The sequence below is a fragment of the Polistes canadensis genome, unplaced genomic scaffold, assembly GCF_001313835.1.
Source record: "Polistes canadensis isolate GaletaPanama2010 unplaced genomic scaffold, ASM131383v1 scaffold_60, whole genome shotgun sequence".
NCBI classification, from domain to species: Eukaryota; Metazoa; Arthropoda; class Insecta; order Hymenoptera; family Vespidae; genus Polistes; species Polistes canadensis.
In genome coordinates this window covers 345,528-363,540 of record NW_014569607.1, presented here as the reverse complement: position 1 = coordinate 363,540, position 18,013 = coordinate 345,528, and the positions used below count along the sequence as shown (strand labels likewise).

The window sequence follows — 18,013 nt, the reverse complement described above, 5'->3', positions numbered from 1 at the left end:
TGATAATCATGATGGCGTCGTCGATGACGTCCGTCGGTGGAGATCAATTTTCCAATCTCTTTGGTAGAAAGTATTAACGCGAACGAAGTGTCTACGTCGATTCTCGAGGGTTACCACCCCTCGCAAATCCCGCGTGAGAAATGGCGACCGAAATGTATCCATAGCGTAAAGACTAAACCGGCATTAAATCAATACGAAGACTACCTATATGTCTAGATATGTATTTGCGAAGGATTTAAAGACTGAACAAATCAAAATTATTTCATTTTATTTATTTTGTTCTTTTTATTTCTTTTTTTTTTTTTCTTTTTTTTTTTTTTATTTCAGTTCTAATACTCTTCTCCGTTTTAATATCGAAAAAGAACTATCGCGATAAAAAAAGAAGAATACATATTTGTTTTCGAGAAATGTACGTCATCGTTCCGTGAAACTACGAATAAAAATCTTCTCCGTTAGGAGAAGAAAAAACAAAAGAAGTATTTCTGTAGAAGAGATGTGGAGTTTAAAATAACAAAACTCTTTCCGATAAACTGGAAGTCGACCAATACAATTTAGTCGGACGCAAGGCTAACATGATTTTCTCGAGCTATCAGTCAACAGTCGAGTAAATACGGTAATAATAGGGATTTCTAAACCTTAGTCGAAAGAAGTATCGTATTCAACTCTTTTGCACCTTTTTTATTTTTATTATTATTAGCGCTCCTCCAATCAATGTCTTACGTACGAAAGAGTTATTTTATGAAAGGGGATGAAATTAATATAGAGTACTATATTCGCCTGTTAGACGATATAATGTCAAAGTAGAAGGATATAAGTCTTACAGTAACGTAGCGTCGAATTTTTTAATTCATCATCCGAATTAAAAATATATTAAATTCAAAAGAGAGGAAAAATTACAAGGAAAGGAAAGAAAAACTTGTCAGAATATATATATATATTCTTGTTTAAATAAGATAATTTATACGTTCGTTTCTTGCATCAATTATAAATTATTCTCATCCGATGAATATATTGAATAAGATAGATATAGTATTTATAATTTTATCTAAAAAATTTCCTCTATATAAATATTCCCGTTGTTTCATTTGAACTTCGCATAAGCTACGGATAACCCTCATCGTCTTTATATATATATGTTTTTTATGATCTGTCAAAATCTACAGACACTGTAATACCTTATCATAAATTTATGTCATAAGCGGAGTACCTATCGATATCATATCGAAAATATCATCGACCCGGATGCTTTAAACGATGTATATGAAACTGATAGTTCGAGACATATCATCACGGTTGAAGTGTCACGATTTGTCTTCCCCTTTTTTCAAAACAGAGAAATACAATTTAATCGTATTATTTAGACAAAGTATACCGATATTTTATATTCTAAAAACATATTACTCGAAGCAAAAATAAATAAGAAACGACGATAAATTATAAGAATATTGAACATAGTCATGTAGGAAAAGCAAGCAATCATCAATACATATCTAACCAGGTAAGATAAAGCCCCCTCTGATTTTTTTCTAATTTTCTACATTTGTAATAATTCATGAGGATATTCAGTGTGTCTAAAAACATGGTGTAAACATTTAGCCGTTTGCAAAAGTTGTTTAAATTGAATTTTATTTTACAAACGGTTAATAGAGATTGGATAAAAATAAATAGGGAATTCAAATGAAAAGTGCATCTATGAATTGGACAACTCATATGTTAGGCTATTGTATCACTTGATTGTACGATTAATATATTTTTCTTTTTGTTACAGGTGATCATCGTTGGATTTATCATCTGCTCGTTCTGATTTTCTTCTACTTGTGTTTTTATAATTGCTATTTTTTAAAATATATATGTATACTAGCATTTCTGAAGGCACACACAAAAACTAAATATGACATATACATTGTTATTTGAAATTCTATAACAAATTTAGCTCTAAGTATTTTTGTGAAAATGCACCCTTTTTCGGGTTTTTGTTGCAAACGGCTAAATGTTTACACCATGTTTATAGTCACACTGAATATCCTCATGAATTATTACAAATGCACAAAATTAGAAAAAAATCAGAGGGGGGCCAATCTGACTATCTCCTGGTAAGTAACTTACTACCATAAACAGTAAGAGAAAAAGAAGAAGAAGGGGACGTGGGAACGTTCATTTATTCTACTGTAGTTGAACTTTAGATAGCATCAGTGAGAATACAAAAGAGAAAAAGTATCCCTCCTGACGGCAGTTTCACGTGCGCTATTTACTTCATTAGTATAATTAGAGTATGAGCTTTGCGTAGCCGAACAAGACGAAGAAAGAGAAATAGAGAAGAAGGAGAAAGAGAAGGAAGGAAGAAAGAAGAGAAGGAAGAGAAGGGTCAAAGGAGACCAGGGGAAAAAATTTAATTTAAAACTCGTTCTCTGCGCACTGTCTACGTGTTAGAGAGAATTAACTCTTCTCAATTACCGCAACATTAGGTAAATTACGGTTCAACGGCATCACATTTTAATCAAGATAATTTGCAACGCCTTTACTTTGTTCTTAATCCTAGCTAACCCGAAAATCTCCTAGATCAACTAGTATAATAATATGTATATATGTATATGTGTAAATATACATATGCTTAGAACTTAAGACACTTATCAACTAAGGGGCTCAAATACATATGTATATTTACGTTAGGTTAATAAGCTAATTAGATAATGATGACATTCGTGTTTCCATTAATTAACAAAAATATTATTCGCATCGTTGGTTTGATTTAATATTTGGTATACAAATACACGTTGATACGTTGACGAGTTTTGTATTTCAAAATTTATTTTGACGTACACCAGCGCGCTGATCGATACACCCTGTCGATTTATCAGAGAAACCAACCGTTATACAACCAGATTTATACAATTATCCCGAGTAATAAAGCACTAATGACTCACTGGGTAAAATAATACGATATTTTACGCTATTTTACGTCCATACTATTTATTTCGTTCATCACACTCTCTGTTTCTACTTTCTATTGACGTTTCACGTCAGATAATACTTTTTCATATCGTAACATGATAGTCCGATTATACAAACGCCCCATATAATATTCCAATCGCGTTTTAAGATAAATCGTTGGTATACTATATTCTATCATTGAAAACAAAAGAAACCAGTATCCTATCCTATTCTATATTAATTAACACTAAACATACTACGACTGGTTATAAACTTTGAATTTCAATTTTTCATACAATGTTTTACTATTGTGCATCATTTGACTTTACGATAATTACAATCATTCATTTTGTTTTATTCATTATTTAAACCATTACCAAATTTACTATTATTAACATCCAATTGTAAAAAAAAAAGAATTTTCGTTGAAGACCTGTCATTTTACTAACCATTTTACTGATTACGGTATACAAATTGGTGTACATAAATTGCCATTAAACGAGCAATTCTCTTTTATTCGTATATTTGCCTATTTTATTGTTTCCATTTCAAACGCCATCAATACTAATTGTAAGAAAATTGTCGATATCAGTTAATTTATGTAATTACGCTTGCATATTATAAAAATACAAATGACAAGAGGAAGGGACTTATATAAAATTGTTTAAACGATTTTTTTTTCTAGATTTGACATTCGATTTATATCAGGTTTGAAAAGATAAAAAAGAAATCGGCAATATTTGATAGGACATCAACCACTCTTGATGATATGAATACTTTTAACAAAAATAACAGACCACGAGTATTCAGTCTAAATTTACTTTTGCAACATGTCAAATTTGAACATATACATATATATATAATCGAGAGAATCACGCTTCAAAGCCATTCAAAGGCGAGATAAAGGGCGGACGAAACTGGTTTTGGGTGTCGAAGAAACGACGAAATGGGGGAAACCACATTAAACGTCGATGCGAAGCGAACTATGACATGACAGAACCTCGATACTTCAAAATGTCCCAAAAGCATATTGAGAATACCATAGGTTTCCATTTCTGCCACATGAAACCATTCTCGACCGTTTAACTGATTTCTGTTAGTTCAATAATTCTTAATCCATTTGCGTATTGCCATCTTTTCAATGCTCTATTTCGATAAATAATACAATTTCAAATGTTTATATAGATTCGTTAAAAATAAATTCAAACATCTGCATCATATAAAATAACAGATCGATATTTTTTAAATATTCAAAGTATATTAACGAGATAAGAGATCATTTTATTTCGTACGTGATGTATTATATAGTTTCGTATTTACTACAATATATATTTCTTTCGATTAATTAACAATTACTTTAATACTGTAATGCACTCTACTTATATATTTAAAATTGTTTATACACGTATATAATACATTTTTGTTTAAAAGTGATTTAAACATTAAAAATTAACATACTTTCAATAATAAATAATTTCGATCTGGTATATTCTATAAGATGAAAATTTGATCCTCGAAGTAATCACTATCCAGGAACGTTTAAACAATCAAAAATATAAGTAGAGTACATTAGATTATTAAAATAATTATATAAAAATTAATAGAATGTAAAAAATAGAACGTTATAATCTTAGATTCTCTCTATTAGGAATATATTATTACGATTGCACACATGTGTGCGCAACGTTCTGAAAGTTATATAAATAACATTTAATAAAAGAACTTTAACAGAGGACAACGTGTCAGTCTAACTGTGATTTTCGAAGAGGATGATTCATCGATCATTTAATCATATATCGCACACTCTACTCGTTTTTTAGACTTTTTCAACTAAAATACATTTGTTTTAACGTTTCTAAATTAACAGATCTCCTTCTGTTACATCCCTTCTTTACATGCTGAACCCAGAACTTTTCAGTACCCTATACGTAGGAAAACTGTTCTTTCTTAATATATAATATATAAAATACTTTTATGTATTTCATATGTTTAAATGATATTTCGTTACTCTAGATCAGAAAAAATTGAAGAAAAAGAGATAAAGAAATCACCTTCGATGCAGTTATTCGAATCATCGTGAGTATTGCAAACGATTAAGAATTATTGTGTTAACGCTTATCAATGAGAATATGATATTGAAAAAAAATGCCGGGTTATCAAAACGAAGAAAGAGAGAGAGAGAGAGAGAGAGAGAGAAATAGAGAAATAGAGCTTGTGCAATATCGTATTTAAAGCGGGGACAGACACGTGAGAATCGTTATAATCAAAGCACGGTATCTGTTTAGTTTAAAACATATTACTTTAATTACACGTTCATCGACTATATCGTTTGTTAATACGATAGTACGCGTAATATATATTTGATTGAAATAGATACAAGGAGGTATTTGAGTAAATGAAAAAAAAAAGATAAAAAAGATAGTTAAGTAACACGATCTTCGAATCACATTGCGCGCTAGTGCTGCGAGGGAACTTGTAAAACTTGCCAACAAAATGGATATCAACGTGCGACTTCCTGTCCTACGATTGTGAAAGTGTCGTATCTTGTACGAATTGATCCCCCGTGACGTAAAAGCATTTTACGTATAAGGAGTTCAAATAAAGAAAGGCAAGATAAAATAATAAGAAAAGGAATAATATCGAAAGGAGTACAAGAATAAGGACAACGCGTGTTGCGGGAATATAACGTGTGAGAGAGAGAGAGAGAGAGATGAAGAGAGAAAGTGGATTTTCTCCATTACGCTTTCGATCTCTGGGTGGGGAAAATCAATAGGGAAAAGCAAGTTCAATAAGCGAGCATGGCTAGAATATAACTTACGATTGATATAGAAACTATACTACTCCTTCTCTTATTATTTTGATTGTTTCAATGAAAATATTGAGATGTGCAAATGTATTTTATCGAATCGAATGAAAAAGTTGTTAACAACGGAGACGACTATGTTACGAGATGAATTATTGTCAACGTCGACGACAGGAACGACGACTCCATGGCGAAAGAAGAAGATGTGATTTCGGGTGTTGCAACAAAATTTTCCTTTAAAAAGAAAACATGTTAGAATTAACTCTAATCGTATTAAATTCTTGACATCGATTAACGAAATAACGTTAAATTTTCGATGTTTATTAAGTTTCAAAGGAATATGATGATTCGACGCTGGTGGTACGTGTTTTTAAACATTGCATTCTGCATAATATTGCAGTTAAATTGTGTCGAATCTACTCACATAACCGGCACTTTCGACACCAAGGAATTCTTCCGTTTTTTGATTAAATTTGGCTTCCAAAAAACTGACCGTCACAGGCAGAAAGACACATCGGGATATATATTTGGCAATATCACTAGCAAATTGAACTTTACCGTACCAATTACATTGGCTGTTCTTGATCGTAGTCATTTTTTGGAGTACTATGGTAATAGGACTGTAATAGATAAAAATATTGCATGTACTCTAATGTTTAATACTCTCAACCAGAGTTCGTATGATCCAAATTGTAATGACGAAGGCCAAGATTTTCTAAGGTATGTAGAGACTACGGAGCAAATATATTTGAAATTATTGTGAATCATTGTTTTTCTTACATTATGTTTCTTTCTTTACTATTAAAAGGCGAATACCTTGTCCTAGAGGAAAGTTATGTCAAGACGAAGATTCTATATGGAATATTGTAAAAGGACATCAATTCACTTATGTTATACAAGACTTTTGGCAACCACGCTTCTGGTATATGAGTATAGTAGCATGTTATAGAAATGCAACAACATGCCAGTGGGAATATTATGATAAGCATGACATATTAGAGTATGATATATGGCTAGTAAATGGCAATCCTAATACTAGTGGCCTGAACAGTCTTACGTATCAGTTCTCCTATGACAGGCAGAATACCATAGAACTATATTTACTGTTCTTTGTGTGCTATATTATATTAGTTCCGCTGCAATTATATGCAGCAAGATTACAAAAACACCCCGTGACACGATTATTTACGGCTAGCTTATTATTAGAGTTTGTTGCAGTGTGTTTAATTTTAATACACGTGTTAAAATTTTCTCTCGATGGAGTTGGCTACGAACAATTAGAAGTTGCTGGTGATATTTTTGATATTCTCTCACGGGTAAGAAAAGTGTGTGTTTAATATGTGGTAGAATGTAAAGAGCGCGTTAAACCTAAATACATAAGCATGTAATATGTATATATATATATTTAAATATATTTTTCTATGCGTAGTATACAGCCATAGAATATCGTTAATTTAACTCATATATGTACATATGTGTGCGTGCTCTTGAATCTTGTTATAAACCATCAATACAATGTATTATTTATATTATAGGCATCATTTATGTTACTTCTACTTTTACTTGCCAAAGGATGGGCTGTAACTCGAATGGAATTAACATGGAAGCCTCTAGTTTTTGCTATATGGCTATGTTATGGAATAGTACACATTCTACTATATGTTTGGAACATGGTAAATTTTGATCATCGCATTTAAATCTATTGTAAAACATTTATCGCATATGTAATATTTTTGTAGACCGAAGTCGACATAGTTGAAGACATCGATGAATACCAAACTTGGCCCGGATGGTTCATTCTTTTATTCCGTAGTGCTATAATGATTTGGTTTTTATATGAGCTTCGAAATACTATGACGTATGAACATAATACTCAAAAATTAAACTTTCTTCTACACTTTGGTGCATCTTCATTAGTTTGGTTTATTTATTTACCAATAATAGCTCTTATAGCGCTTCAAGTAAGTGCTCTCTGGAGGTTTAAATTATTATTGGGTAAGCATTCCTTAAGAAGACTTTATGTATGAAACACATGTTGCAATATACAAATTCTGTAGCAACCAATATATGTACTGATTTAATAATAATAATAACTTTTAGGTATAACATATTCAGCTGATTGTTTTGCTTATTGCGTAATGACACATTTGTTATGGCCAACACGAAGCGAACAGTACTTTTTACTCGCCCAAGGTGGAGATAATGGTGATGAACTTGATGAATTCAATGAAGCACCGCATGTACTAAATAATTATGTGGAACCACCAGAACTCAGTAAAATTATCACTTAATATTTAAATCTTAATGAGGTAAAATATTGAAAAGTAAACATTAAAAATGTGATGTATATTTGCCAAATGGTAAAAACATAGAAAATTGGTAATACTTTGATCTGTGCTATTTGAGACTGAAATGTGCTGCACATTCTGTAATTAATATATGTATATCATTGATCAGATTGAAATATGTAATAGAAGTCAATAATCAATATGAAAAAGATAAAATGAAGAAACATAATGTAAAGATCAGTTTATTATGATAATTTTTTACTTAGAGGATAAAAAGTAATGATAATTGATTTATTTTGTACTAATTCATAACATACAGATATATCAGGTGCATAGTGTATAATAGAATAATATAAAAAGAGTCACTCTTTATTTTTAAAAATATTTGAAACGCGTATCAATTCTTATAGTTGACAATTTTCTAATTATTTTTATTTTTATTTGACTTCAATATTTCACCTATCTATCATATACTTACTATATAATATATACATAGATAAAAATTATAAAACTAATCACACGACTCTATATGGTAGATTTTATAATTTTATAGTAATCTACATGATAAAATTTCCTTGCAATACTCTCTTTATTTTTGTTCTTTTCTTTTTTTATACTTTGTTAGTAATTTTATTATCCTATACTATAAAAAAAATCTATTTTAGTGTGTGCTTGAAAGAGAATGATTATACATAGTTGTTTACATGATTGGGTGGTTTTATAATTACAATAAAATGGGAACATGACTAAGCAGCCATGAAATAACTAGTTGGGTACAAAACTGAATACATTAATTTAATAAGAATAACATCAGTATTATATATACTGCGCATATATACTTGATAACAGTTTTATTATTGCTACAAATATGAACAATGAAACAATTACTATAAATAGTTATGGCTCTTAGTAGTTTTGTATTCTTCAGATTATATATATGTATAGAATTGTCATGCAGTAAGTTATTTGATTTTAATTTCAACCTAAGCACAGTAAACGCAGTTTTATTCAAAACTGAAAGTTCTCTAGGACATTACTACTACTAATTTTTAATTAAAAAATCCACGATTAAAACTTTTTGATTACTTTTAACTACCTGAAGAAAGTATAAATTCTATGTGATGATTTATATTAGAATATAGATAAATATATATGTATATTACAAAACAAATGATTATTGTTAAATATTGTTAAATTTTTCCTTAGAAACTAATGTTTTTATTCGTTTATTTTTTTCTTTTATTATAAATTTAATTATACCCCATTAGGATATATGTTAGTGTATACAAAGTAGAAAACGAATCAATGGACTATGAATTAAAAATTATATTTGTAATATTACTTTTTACTAGTTGTACATTATTTAACGAAACAATGTTGCTCAATCTTATAATAAATAATATTGATAGAGAAGTATACACAAATATACACACTGTCTTTAGAAAAATTTTGAGCTCCATGTATGTATTAAAATATTGGTGCAATGTTTCTAATATCTTGATATTATTGTAGAAATCAGATAATAGATATCTTAGACAGAATAATTGAAAGAAGGTCTATCGCGTCCTTAATAAAAAGTAAATAAAATGTTTCACAGAATAAATGTTAATGAATATTTAATTCAAATATATAAACCTTGAACAGAAATATACGCGAAATTTAATAAATTTGGTTCAGAATCAAATAAAATATTAATCACACTTTACAAGTATATTCACTTGTGTTTTGTGTGCGCACAAAATTATATTGTGTTTAAACCAAAAAATTTCTATTATATATATAAATATATGTGTGTAATTATGTTCTTAATCAGTAATCATTTTCACATTCAAATAGTTGTGAATTTATTTTATCTTCTAAAACGCATTAGAACAACTTTTTTCATTCATCTATATTAACCAAAAGTGTAAATCATTTTCACATAACCCATTGTCAAGAAATATATTGTACAAATGAACGTCAGTATGAGTTCTAGTTTTTCATATTGTTAAATATACAACAGTAAATGGAAATAAATAATGTTTAAGTAATTTTTTACATGTAATAAAAAATTTAAGGAAAGCCTTTTATTTGTTCAAAAGCGATAAGCTAATGTATTATTTTTATACAATTCTTTGACATTTACAACAATTTTAAATGAGAAGTAATCTTATTTACTTCTGTACTTAGATCCGGTCCAATTCCAAGTACTGAAATAGTTCCAGGTTTTAATTGAGTTCTACCTGCATCTCTTATTATTGCTGTGACTAAACCAATTTTTTTAGCGCTACGGTCCAAATTTAATAATTCCTGTTCGCTCGATACTTGAAGAACTATTTTTGGTTGACCATTATATAACCAACTTTGAAACATATACCGTTTTATTGGATTAATTGGTGCATTTCTATAACACTCTAATGCTGCATGAGCGCATTGTGCAGCAATTTTTCCTGTGCCCATAACTATATCCTTTCTTACTACAATAACCATTTTATAACTTCCAGCTGGCAATACTTGAAAAAGGGTAGGCATTACTTGTTTAAATATCAACGACATGATTAAAAAATGTTAATTAACTTGTATCTTGTTTTCGTTTATATTCTTCCATGCAAACTCTAAACTTTTTTACTAGGTCCTGGCACTTTCTCCAATCTCGGGTTTCAGCAATACATTCCTTTAATTGCAATTTATCAAAGATGATCAATGAAAAAAAGAAACAATATTTTTAAATGCTATACCTGAATTTGATAATGTAATTCAATACAACCAGTCTTTTTTAATGCTTGTTCAACTGGATCTTGATCATAACCTGTCTGAACTTCAGCTTTGTTTACTATCATGATACTTATAAATGATAAATTAATTATATTATTATATGATGATTAAATTAATGATTAAAAAGATTCTTTTCTTATCGAGTAAAAAGAAATGATAGGATGGTTTGTATGAATAATAATCCAACGAATGAATAAAATCCTTCGAATATCTCGTGTTTAGCACACGAAATAAATCACACACACATGTAGATATTTATACACATACAATGAATGCGATGAATTACAAAATGAATCAAAATCAAATAAAATAGATATTCCCATAGTATTAAAAATTCTTTTCATTAAAATACAATATTGTTTTCGCTTTAATTTTTTAATTAATAAAATAAAATAATAACAATAAATTAATATGTAAGTAAAAGTAATATTTGAATTCGTAGATGACGCTGTTAAATTTTGTTCGTCGGTGTCCATTCTAATATCCTTTGTAAACTATGTTTGTAACGTGGAGCAGTAGCCAATGAATTTAGTTTTTCTAATATATTAGAAGTAAGGAATAACTTGATTTTATTTAAACGATTAAAGGTAACTAAATATATTATATAGATTATTTTTTAAATATATTTTTGAATTTATATGTTTTACTTAGTTCAATTATTAAAATCGTTGTATACTTCTTAATTGTTTAATCAGATGTCTATGTGTTTGTTTGACTTGTCCAAAAGAAAGTTGAAATAAAATTTCGGGAAAGTATCTTATCACATATATTCTATATTACATATATTTTATTCGCTAGTCGAAAAATTTAGAATACAATAATCATTTGCTATTATTGAACTTTGAAAAATATATTTAATTAAACTTGGCTGTATTTAACTAGGATTGAAGAAGAATTCGTAAAAGTACAAAGTTCTATGTGAATATTTGTGTAAGCAGTCTGTGTTGCATCCTTAACCATATTTATAAATTTTAATTGGCGGTACGTCATATACAAATAACAATTTAACATTTTTTTCAAAATAAAACGCATAGAAATAATTGATATTATAGATCATACCATTTGGTAAATATTCATTTTAAATTCAAAATATTTATTTTACAGTTGGAAAAATGTCAGAACAATTTGTTGGGTGTACAGTTTCTGTCACATGTGTAGATGATCTTGGTATTTATCAGGGTCAAATAATAGATTTAAATAAACAAAGCGTGACACTTTCAAAGGCTTTTTGTAACGGTGTGCCGCATACTTCGTCTGTAGTTAGTTTAAAGTAAGTCTCTAACGGACATGTACACATTATAAGTTTCAAATTAAGCCCATATTGTATCGCATAATTTCATTTTAGTGTTAAAGATATAATCAATGTAGAAATCATTTCTACCAAAGAAACTAGCTCCAGTATTAACGATATGCCGCAGCAAAGTAAAGTAACGGTTAAAAGACCAATAGCCAAAAGAGCTGGTAGATCTTTTTCTGAAAGTGTACCACCTTCTACGCATTCTGGTGGAACGCAAACATCATCGAATGTTAGAAAATCTGTTGAACCGGCACAGCAACAATCTGAACTCGCAACTAATGGCAAAATGGGATCAAGTATATTATATTTTTTATAAGATATAAGAGTTACCTATTATTGAAGTTTCACACAATTAATAAATATTGAATAATTCCTATAGCTGAACCTAATTGTAAGCCAGCTCAGAAAAGACTTACTCATAGACAAAGAGTGCTCGAAAGAGATGAGCATACTTTTGGTACTCCTATCGATCAATCCTTGAGCCAGGATTTTGATTTTGAAAAAAATTTAGCATTATTTAACAAAGAGGTTTGTGTTAAAATCTTTATCTTTTGGCAAATAAATGAATTATTCAAAAATAATAATACTTATTTCTTAGGCTGTGTGGCAGGAAATAAATTCACTTAAACCAGACATCGTTAGACAGTCAGAAAATAATAGAGGGTTAGGTGGTAAATATCGACACGATGAGAATATAATTGTTTCGGAACCTACAGCCTTTAGACAGATAGTTGTACCTGCGAGCGGTGAAAAAGAATATGTTACTGATGATGGCCTAGTAATTCCAAGTATCACTCTTGACCTTCACCGCCAATTAATTGGTGCAGCAGATCGACTCGGTATCAGTTGGGAACGAAGGGTATGAAGTTCGAATTATATTATACTTATTATGAGATTTGTAAATAATCTAAAGACTCGTAGGTAGAACTTCTTGGACGTGCAGGAGCAGAAATTATTCTACAACTTCTTGGTGGAGGACATAGACTTAATCCAAATAATGCTCATCAATGGCCAACCGTTGTAGCACTTTGTGGGCCAAACAGATCAGGAGCTGCTGGTGTTAATTGCGCACGACAATTATCTAGTCATGGTGTTAAAACAATAGTATTTGTCGAAAATTCAGAAGACGTATTTCTTTTACAAGAACTATCTCTTTATAGATTGACAGAAAACAAAGTAGAGACTAAAGTTAAAAATTTACCCTCTGTCGTAGATTTAATTCTTGTTGCATTGTGCGATGAAAATTCTTCAAAAATGGTTACTCCGGTAACTGTATGGGCAAATAATAACAGAGCACTTATTTTAGCTATTGAGCCACCATCTGTAGGTACACCAGGAATTTTAAGTAAATTTAGTTTAGTCGGTGCTTTACCGCTATCTCACAGTCTTGACAATGGTAGACTATATCTTTGTAATCTTGCTCTACCGAACAAAGTTTATTCTGATGTTGGAATTACTTATAGGTCTCCTTTCGGACCAAAATTTGTCATTCCTTTGCATTCCGATAATTCCTAGCAAATTTTTAATCAATATGTTGATTCTCCAAACAGTATCTTCAGATTTTAAAAGTTCTACTGATTTTTTTCTTTAACATTGTATACAATTCAAATAGGTATACCGTGTCACAGAAACGTACTTTAGGGACAGAGGATATTGTCCTCGTATTAAAAAAGCATAACATGTTGTGACATTTACTATGTAAATTATAGTTTTTCATAAGCATTTGCTAAGTCCAGCTTACATTACATTGAGGATGATATATTTGATATGTTTTAATAGAACAATATATTTATTGATACATCATACATTTATAATATTAAAATAATCACATTTATATAATCGGACAAAAATAAGCATAATTAATGCTGTAAATTAAATCATATAATTGCATTTGAGTTATATGCCGCTAAAGCTTTGTAAATGAGATGATACAAGCACGTAGCATGTACGATAATAGTTATAACAATCAGTGAAAAAGAAATTGTAATATTTTAATATGTATTAGATATTCTTTTGAAATGATCCATTTTATTTTTAATCAAAATTGTAGTTACTGAACATTATTTATTGTAAAGGTTCTTTTTTTCTGTTTGAAAGATTCAAATGTATTTTTACAATAGTTATTGATTTCTATGAAATCTATCGCATCATTGTTCATTTGGTTAGCATTTTCTGATATGTATTATTGAATTCCAAAAGTATATCTACATAAGAAAATTTTTCTTTTTTTCTACAGTCGAAGTTACTTTCTTAATGTATTTTTCTCTAATTAGGCATTAGATTTATCTTATCGTATATTACAAAAAATATTATGTGCACAATTATAATAGGATTAAATGCATTATATTGTTTTTGAAAATATCTAATTAGGCTCATATATTCCCTTTTCATTTCTAAAATAAATATAATTAATTAAATTAAAAGAATTTCAATATTTAAAATTTTTTATAATCGTGATGTATATGTAAAAAACAAAAGAATCATTCGTATAGAAAATACTAATTTCAAAAGTGTATGAACAACAAATTAATGTGCATTTTCTACATGATAGTATACTTGTGCGAATCGATCATTACAAAATGCTATGTTGCATTTTGTACGACTATTTGTTACAAACATTCAATATGCAAGTCATTTTAATTATAATTGTAAGTAATTTATTCATATTTTTTATACCTGCTTGTATATTCTTAAATTTATTCTACATTTAAGACATAACGGATCGTAACGCTATAAGCGATAAATTAGCAAGTAAAATATACCTAATTCTGTTTCTCGTGGTAAATCTTAATTAAGTTCTAAATGTTTCTATTAGGTGTATAAATTAAGTCGATCTGATACTTTATTTGAGTAAATAATAATAATAACAGTAATAGCAACTAGGCAAAAGAATAAATTTTTATGTTTCTAAAAATTTATTTTATTTATAATTTTTTATAACTTTGTATTTTAACATATTTTCTTTTTCTTTTTTTTCTTCTTTTTATTTTGATACACATAGATGTAACGAATCATTTCTCATTAAGATGCATAGTACTTTTAACAATAATTAATATAAGTACTTACAGTGTGTATATCCCTGTGTGATACTGGTCATACAGTTTTTTTTGGATCTATATTTGTTAGAAATTATATATGCATAATCATTCACGCATATTTAAAGAAAAAGCATAATATAAGAATACTTGTATTATAGAACAGTGTATACTGTATATCGGTGCATGATTGTTACTCGAGTTGTTGATGGCCTTCAAAAAAAAGGAAAGATAAAAGTAATAGTTTTATTAAGACTTCAATGAATGTGAAGTCAAAAATAATATATTAGGAGCATGAATGTTATGATTCATTATCTGAATTATATTTAAATTAAATGAATTATAACTTTTTCAAAGCACTAACTGTTATAAATATTCCGTTCGTTTAATTTGATTTTCTTATTGATTTTTGTTTAATAATAATAATAGCGATTAAAGTTAAATTTTAATCAGAAGAAATAATTCTATAAGAGAACATTCACATTTTTATTGTCAAGTTTTATAAATGCATGTCGAATCAGTTTATTCATTATAAAAATATAATTTTGTTGTCCAATTCGCTGTTCTTATAACTGAAAAAATATATGAGTGAATAAACGTTTAATTTAGAACAATTGTTTATAAGGCCAGTATTATCATGATATCAATAACTTCATATATCACCAGTCTTATTAGATAAGCTTTTTACTGACAATTATTTATAATTTTTTAAAAATATCTTTAATATTTGAAAATATAGCACCAATCTGGATAAATTCTACAAATGAATGATATACGATTCGTTTTCTCAACTACAAATTTGATATATACCCTAAAGAATATTTACAATTTTTTTAAATAGATATCAGTCACTTCTAAATAAACAGTCTGATCTATATTCTGTTTCTTAATATTTAGTTATTGATTGACGATATAATGAACATTTTCTCTAAAACTCTATACTAAATTTATTTATATAAAATATATAATCAAATCTATAGACACACACGTCATTCGCTATAATCGAGTGTGAATAGTTTTACTTGATCGATATTTTTTTTGTAATTTCTAAGTATATTCGTGTACCAACATTATGATTAATACATTTAAAGTAATTTGTTGTTTTTTTATTTCAACATATTGGTAAAAATATACTCTTCAAAGTATTATATTTTATATAATTTTATTCTCTATAATTGTTCTAATATATTCTCTCAACACTATACTTCTTAAAACTTCAGCGAAATGTCAAAAAGGAACACTAAACTCTTGTGTGTACATATATATAGATTGGATTATTAAGTATAAAACGTCCGAATTATTGTCAAAAATCGAACATTTCATACTTAATAGTCTAAAATATCAGGCAAAAATATTCATGGAATAGTGAGATGTTTAATAATACAAAGACCAGTGCGAAATGTTTAAGTAAACTGATTAATCCATTTATCAAATTGGTAGTCACATCAATTTTGGAACCATTCAGTGAATACTTCTTCCTAGAATCTCGTTGGTATATCACTTTGAGATATCATTCTACAATCATAATAAATAATTTCATACGAAAGCGATATAATATTTAACGATATCTAATTAGATATTATTTTATTTCCTGTTTCTAGTACTCTGTAGTTTGGACGGCTTAAAATGAACGTGATGTCAATTCTTGCTGTACTTCTATACTACGCGAAATTCAATTTCTAAAGATATATGCTTGAGTGTATATTATACCATGATTACATATATAACACTAAAATATTATTTTTAAAATGTCATTCCTTACGAGCATAAATATTCACTATTAACAAATTTGTGCTCCTTCTAGTACACTCTTCTTACATTCAATCACTCAAAGCTTTTTTCAGAATATATGATTAGGCCACTGTGAAGATTATCGTTCTCTAGAAAAAGAAATATTTATAAAATTGAATAATTTGTACTAAGTTTCAACAATTAATATACGTATATATCGTTGATGTGATACCGTCTAATCTATCGTTAGAAAAATGTTTATCAAATGAAAGATGTATACCTATCATTTCTTCAGCAAGTATTGTATATCATTTTATTTTTTCCTTTTACTTATATAACTTCTCTTTTCATATTTTCTATTTTCTTTTAATATATTAATGGTATTGTTATTTAAAAAATAATTTTCATCAGGCCGTAGAATTTTTGAAATCCATTAAAAAATATTGATAAATAATTAAAGCAAATTATGTACGAATATGAAGGATACATGCTGCTATCGCTGAAGAAAAATAATATTAACGTTTGTTGCGTCTGTAATTAATAAATTTTTCAAGTTATTTCATCGTTATATATAATAAATAAAATATATATTACAAATTGTACGATTGTTTAAAACAGAACGTTAGAACAACGCAGCATGTAATCCTTCATGCATAGATGCATGTGCACTCATATGCACACAATTGGCTTCTTTTATAATAGTTATCTACTTTGCAAGTTTGTTTCCTTTGCATGATGATGCAAGTCGTCAAAAAACAATCCGCATTGTAATAATGCTATATCTAATGCATCTGCGTATCAAAAATTGCCAGTTTTTTCTGGCTCGTAGAACATCCTCCTAGGAAGCTGGTGTAGGATTAGCAGTTGGTGGAATAGCGCTTGCTTGTTTAGCACGTCTACGTTTGTTTAATAATGGATTGTTGCTATGATCGAGTTGTTTAAGATTTGCCGTATCATAATCTACTCGCATTGTAGCTAACGAACGGGTCATTTCTTCTTGTACTTCGGGCCAAAGTTCTTCACCTTCTCTTAGTACACGACCAGTGTGCAATGGTGTAGGAGGCACTTCTGTGTATTTCTGTAAACAAATATATCATTTTTATTCATTCTATAGATGATTGTAAAAGTAGTTTAATTCACATTATTTTCGTTTTGATATATTTTTATATTTGAC

The 18,013-nt window shown here is 28.7% G+C and overlaps 4 protein-coding genes across 11 annotated transcripts in view; 2 read left to right on the top strand and 2 right to left on the bottom strand.

The window, feature by feature from the left end:
- Positions 1-5,399: 5,399 nt before the first annotated feature.
- Positions 5,400-10,048, top strand: LOC106785982 (transmembrane protein 145). The gene is made up of 5 exons (XM_014746911.1): positions 5,400-6,454; positions 6,543-7,050; positions 7,270-7,407; positions 7,474-7,729; positions 7,835-10,048. The coding sequence occupies exons 1-5, from the start codon at positions 6,051-6,053 to the stop codon at positions 8,023-8,025; spliced, it is 1,497 nt and encodes a 498-aa protein (XP_014602397.1). The 5' UTR covers positions 5,400-6,050; the 3' UTR covers positions 8,026-10,048.
- A 38-nt stretch (positions 10,049-10,086) lies between these two features.
- On the bottom strand, positions 10,087-11,042 carry LOC106785983 (peptidyl-tRNA hydrolase 2, mitochondrial-like). Its single transcript, XM_014746912.1, has 2 exons — positions 10,740-11,042; positions 10,087-10,675 (listed from the first exon to the last, which is right to left on the bottom strand). Exon 2 carries the CDS (start codon positions 10,555-10,557, stop codon positions 10,144-10,146), a length of 414 nt encoding a protein of 137 aa, XP_014602398.1. The 5' UTR covers positions 10,558-10,675; positions 10,740-11,042; the 3' UTR covers positions 10,087-10,143.
- A 232-nt stretch (positions 11,043-11,274) lies between these two features.
- On the top strand, positions 11,275-14,044 carry LOC106785971 (enhancer of mRNA-decapping protein 3). 3 transcript variants are annotated; one of them, XM_014746883.1, is made up of 7 exons: positions 11,275-11,363; positions 11,659-11,757; positions 11,881-12,046; positions 12,122-12,369; positions 12,453-12,601; positions 12,672-12,932; positions 12,995-14,044. In XM_014746883.1, the coding sequence occupies exons 3-7, from the start codon at positions 11,889-11,891 to the stop codon at positions 13,586-13,588; spliced, it is 1,410 nt and encodes a 469-aa protein (XP_014602369.1). In that variant the 5' UTR covers positions 11,275-11,363; positions 11,659-11,757; positions 11,881-11,888; the 3' UTR covers positions 13,589-14,044. The 3 variants fall into 3 exon arrangements, with proteins under 3 accessions (XP_014602369.1, XP_014602370.1, XP_014602368.1); XM_014746884.1 differs by lacking the exon at positions 11,659-11,757 and having other exon boundaries at positions 11,283-11,363; XM_014746882.1 differs by lacking the exon at positions 11,275-11,363 and having other exon boundaries at positions 11,562-11,757.
- A 934-nt stretch (positions 14,045-14,978) lies between these two features.
- The window catches only part of LOC106785969 (MAP kinase-activated protein kinase 2), a 24,808-nt gene continuing 21,773 nt past the window's right edge, over positions 14,979-18,013 (bottom strand). For all 6 annotated transcript variants that reach the window (XM_014746881.1, XM_014746879.1, XM_014746880.1 and 3 more), the window contains one exon: positions 14,979-17,917. In XM_014746881.1, the coding sequence (XP_014602367.1) occupies positions 17,678-17,917 (240 nt within the window). In that variant the 3' untranslated portion in view covers positions 14,979-17,677. The remainder of the gene's footprint in view (positions 17,918-18,013) is intronic.

Excerpts from the sequence above, each read along its gene's own strand:
- LOC106785983 (XM_014746912.1), bottom strand. The coding sequence starts at position 10,557 with ATGTCGTTGATATTTAAACAAGTAATGCCTACCCTTTTTCAAGTATTG.
- LOC106785971 (XM_014746883.1), top strand. The coding sequence starts at position 11,889 with ATGTCAGAACAATTTGTTGGGTGTACAGTTTCTGTCACATGTGTAGAT. Across the intron at positions 12,047-12,121 it reads TCGTCTGTAGTTAGTTTAAA|TGTTAAAGATATAATCAATG; the intron begins GTAAGTCTCTAA and ends ATTTCATTTTAG. Across the intron at positions 12,933-12,994 it reads GTATCAGTTGGGAACGAAGG|GTAGAACTTCTTGGACGTGC; the intron begins GTATGAAGTTCG and ends AAAGACTCGTAG.
- LOC106785982 (XM_014746911.1), top strand. The coding sequence starts at position 6,051 with ATGTTTATTAAGTTTCAAAGGAATATGATGATTCGACGCTGGTGGTAC. Across the intron at positions 6,455-6,542 it reads GAAGGCCAAGATTTTCTAAG|GCGAATACCTTGTCCTAGAG; the intron begins GTATGTAGAGAC and ends TACTATTAAAAG. Across the intron at positions 7,051-7,269 it reads TTTTTGATATTCTCTCACGG|GCATCATTTATGTTACTTCT; the intron begins GTAAGAAAAGTG and ends TTTATATTATAG.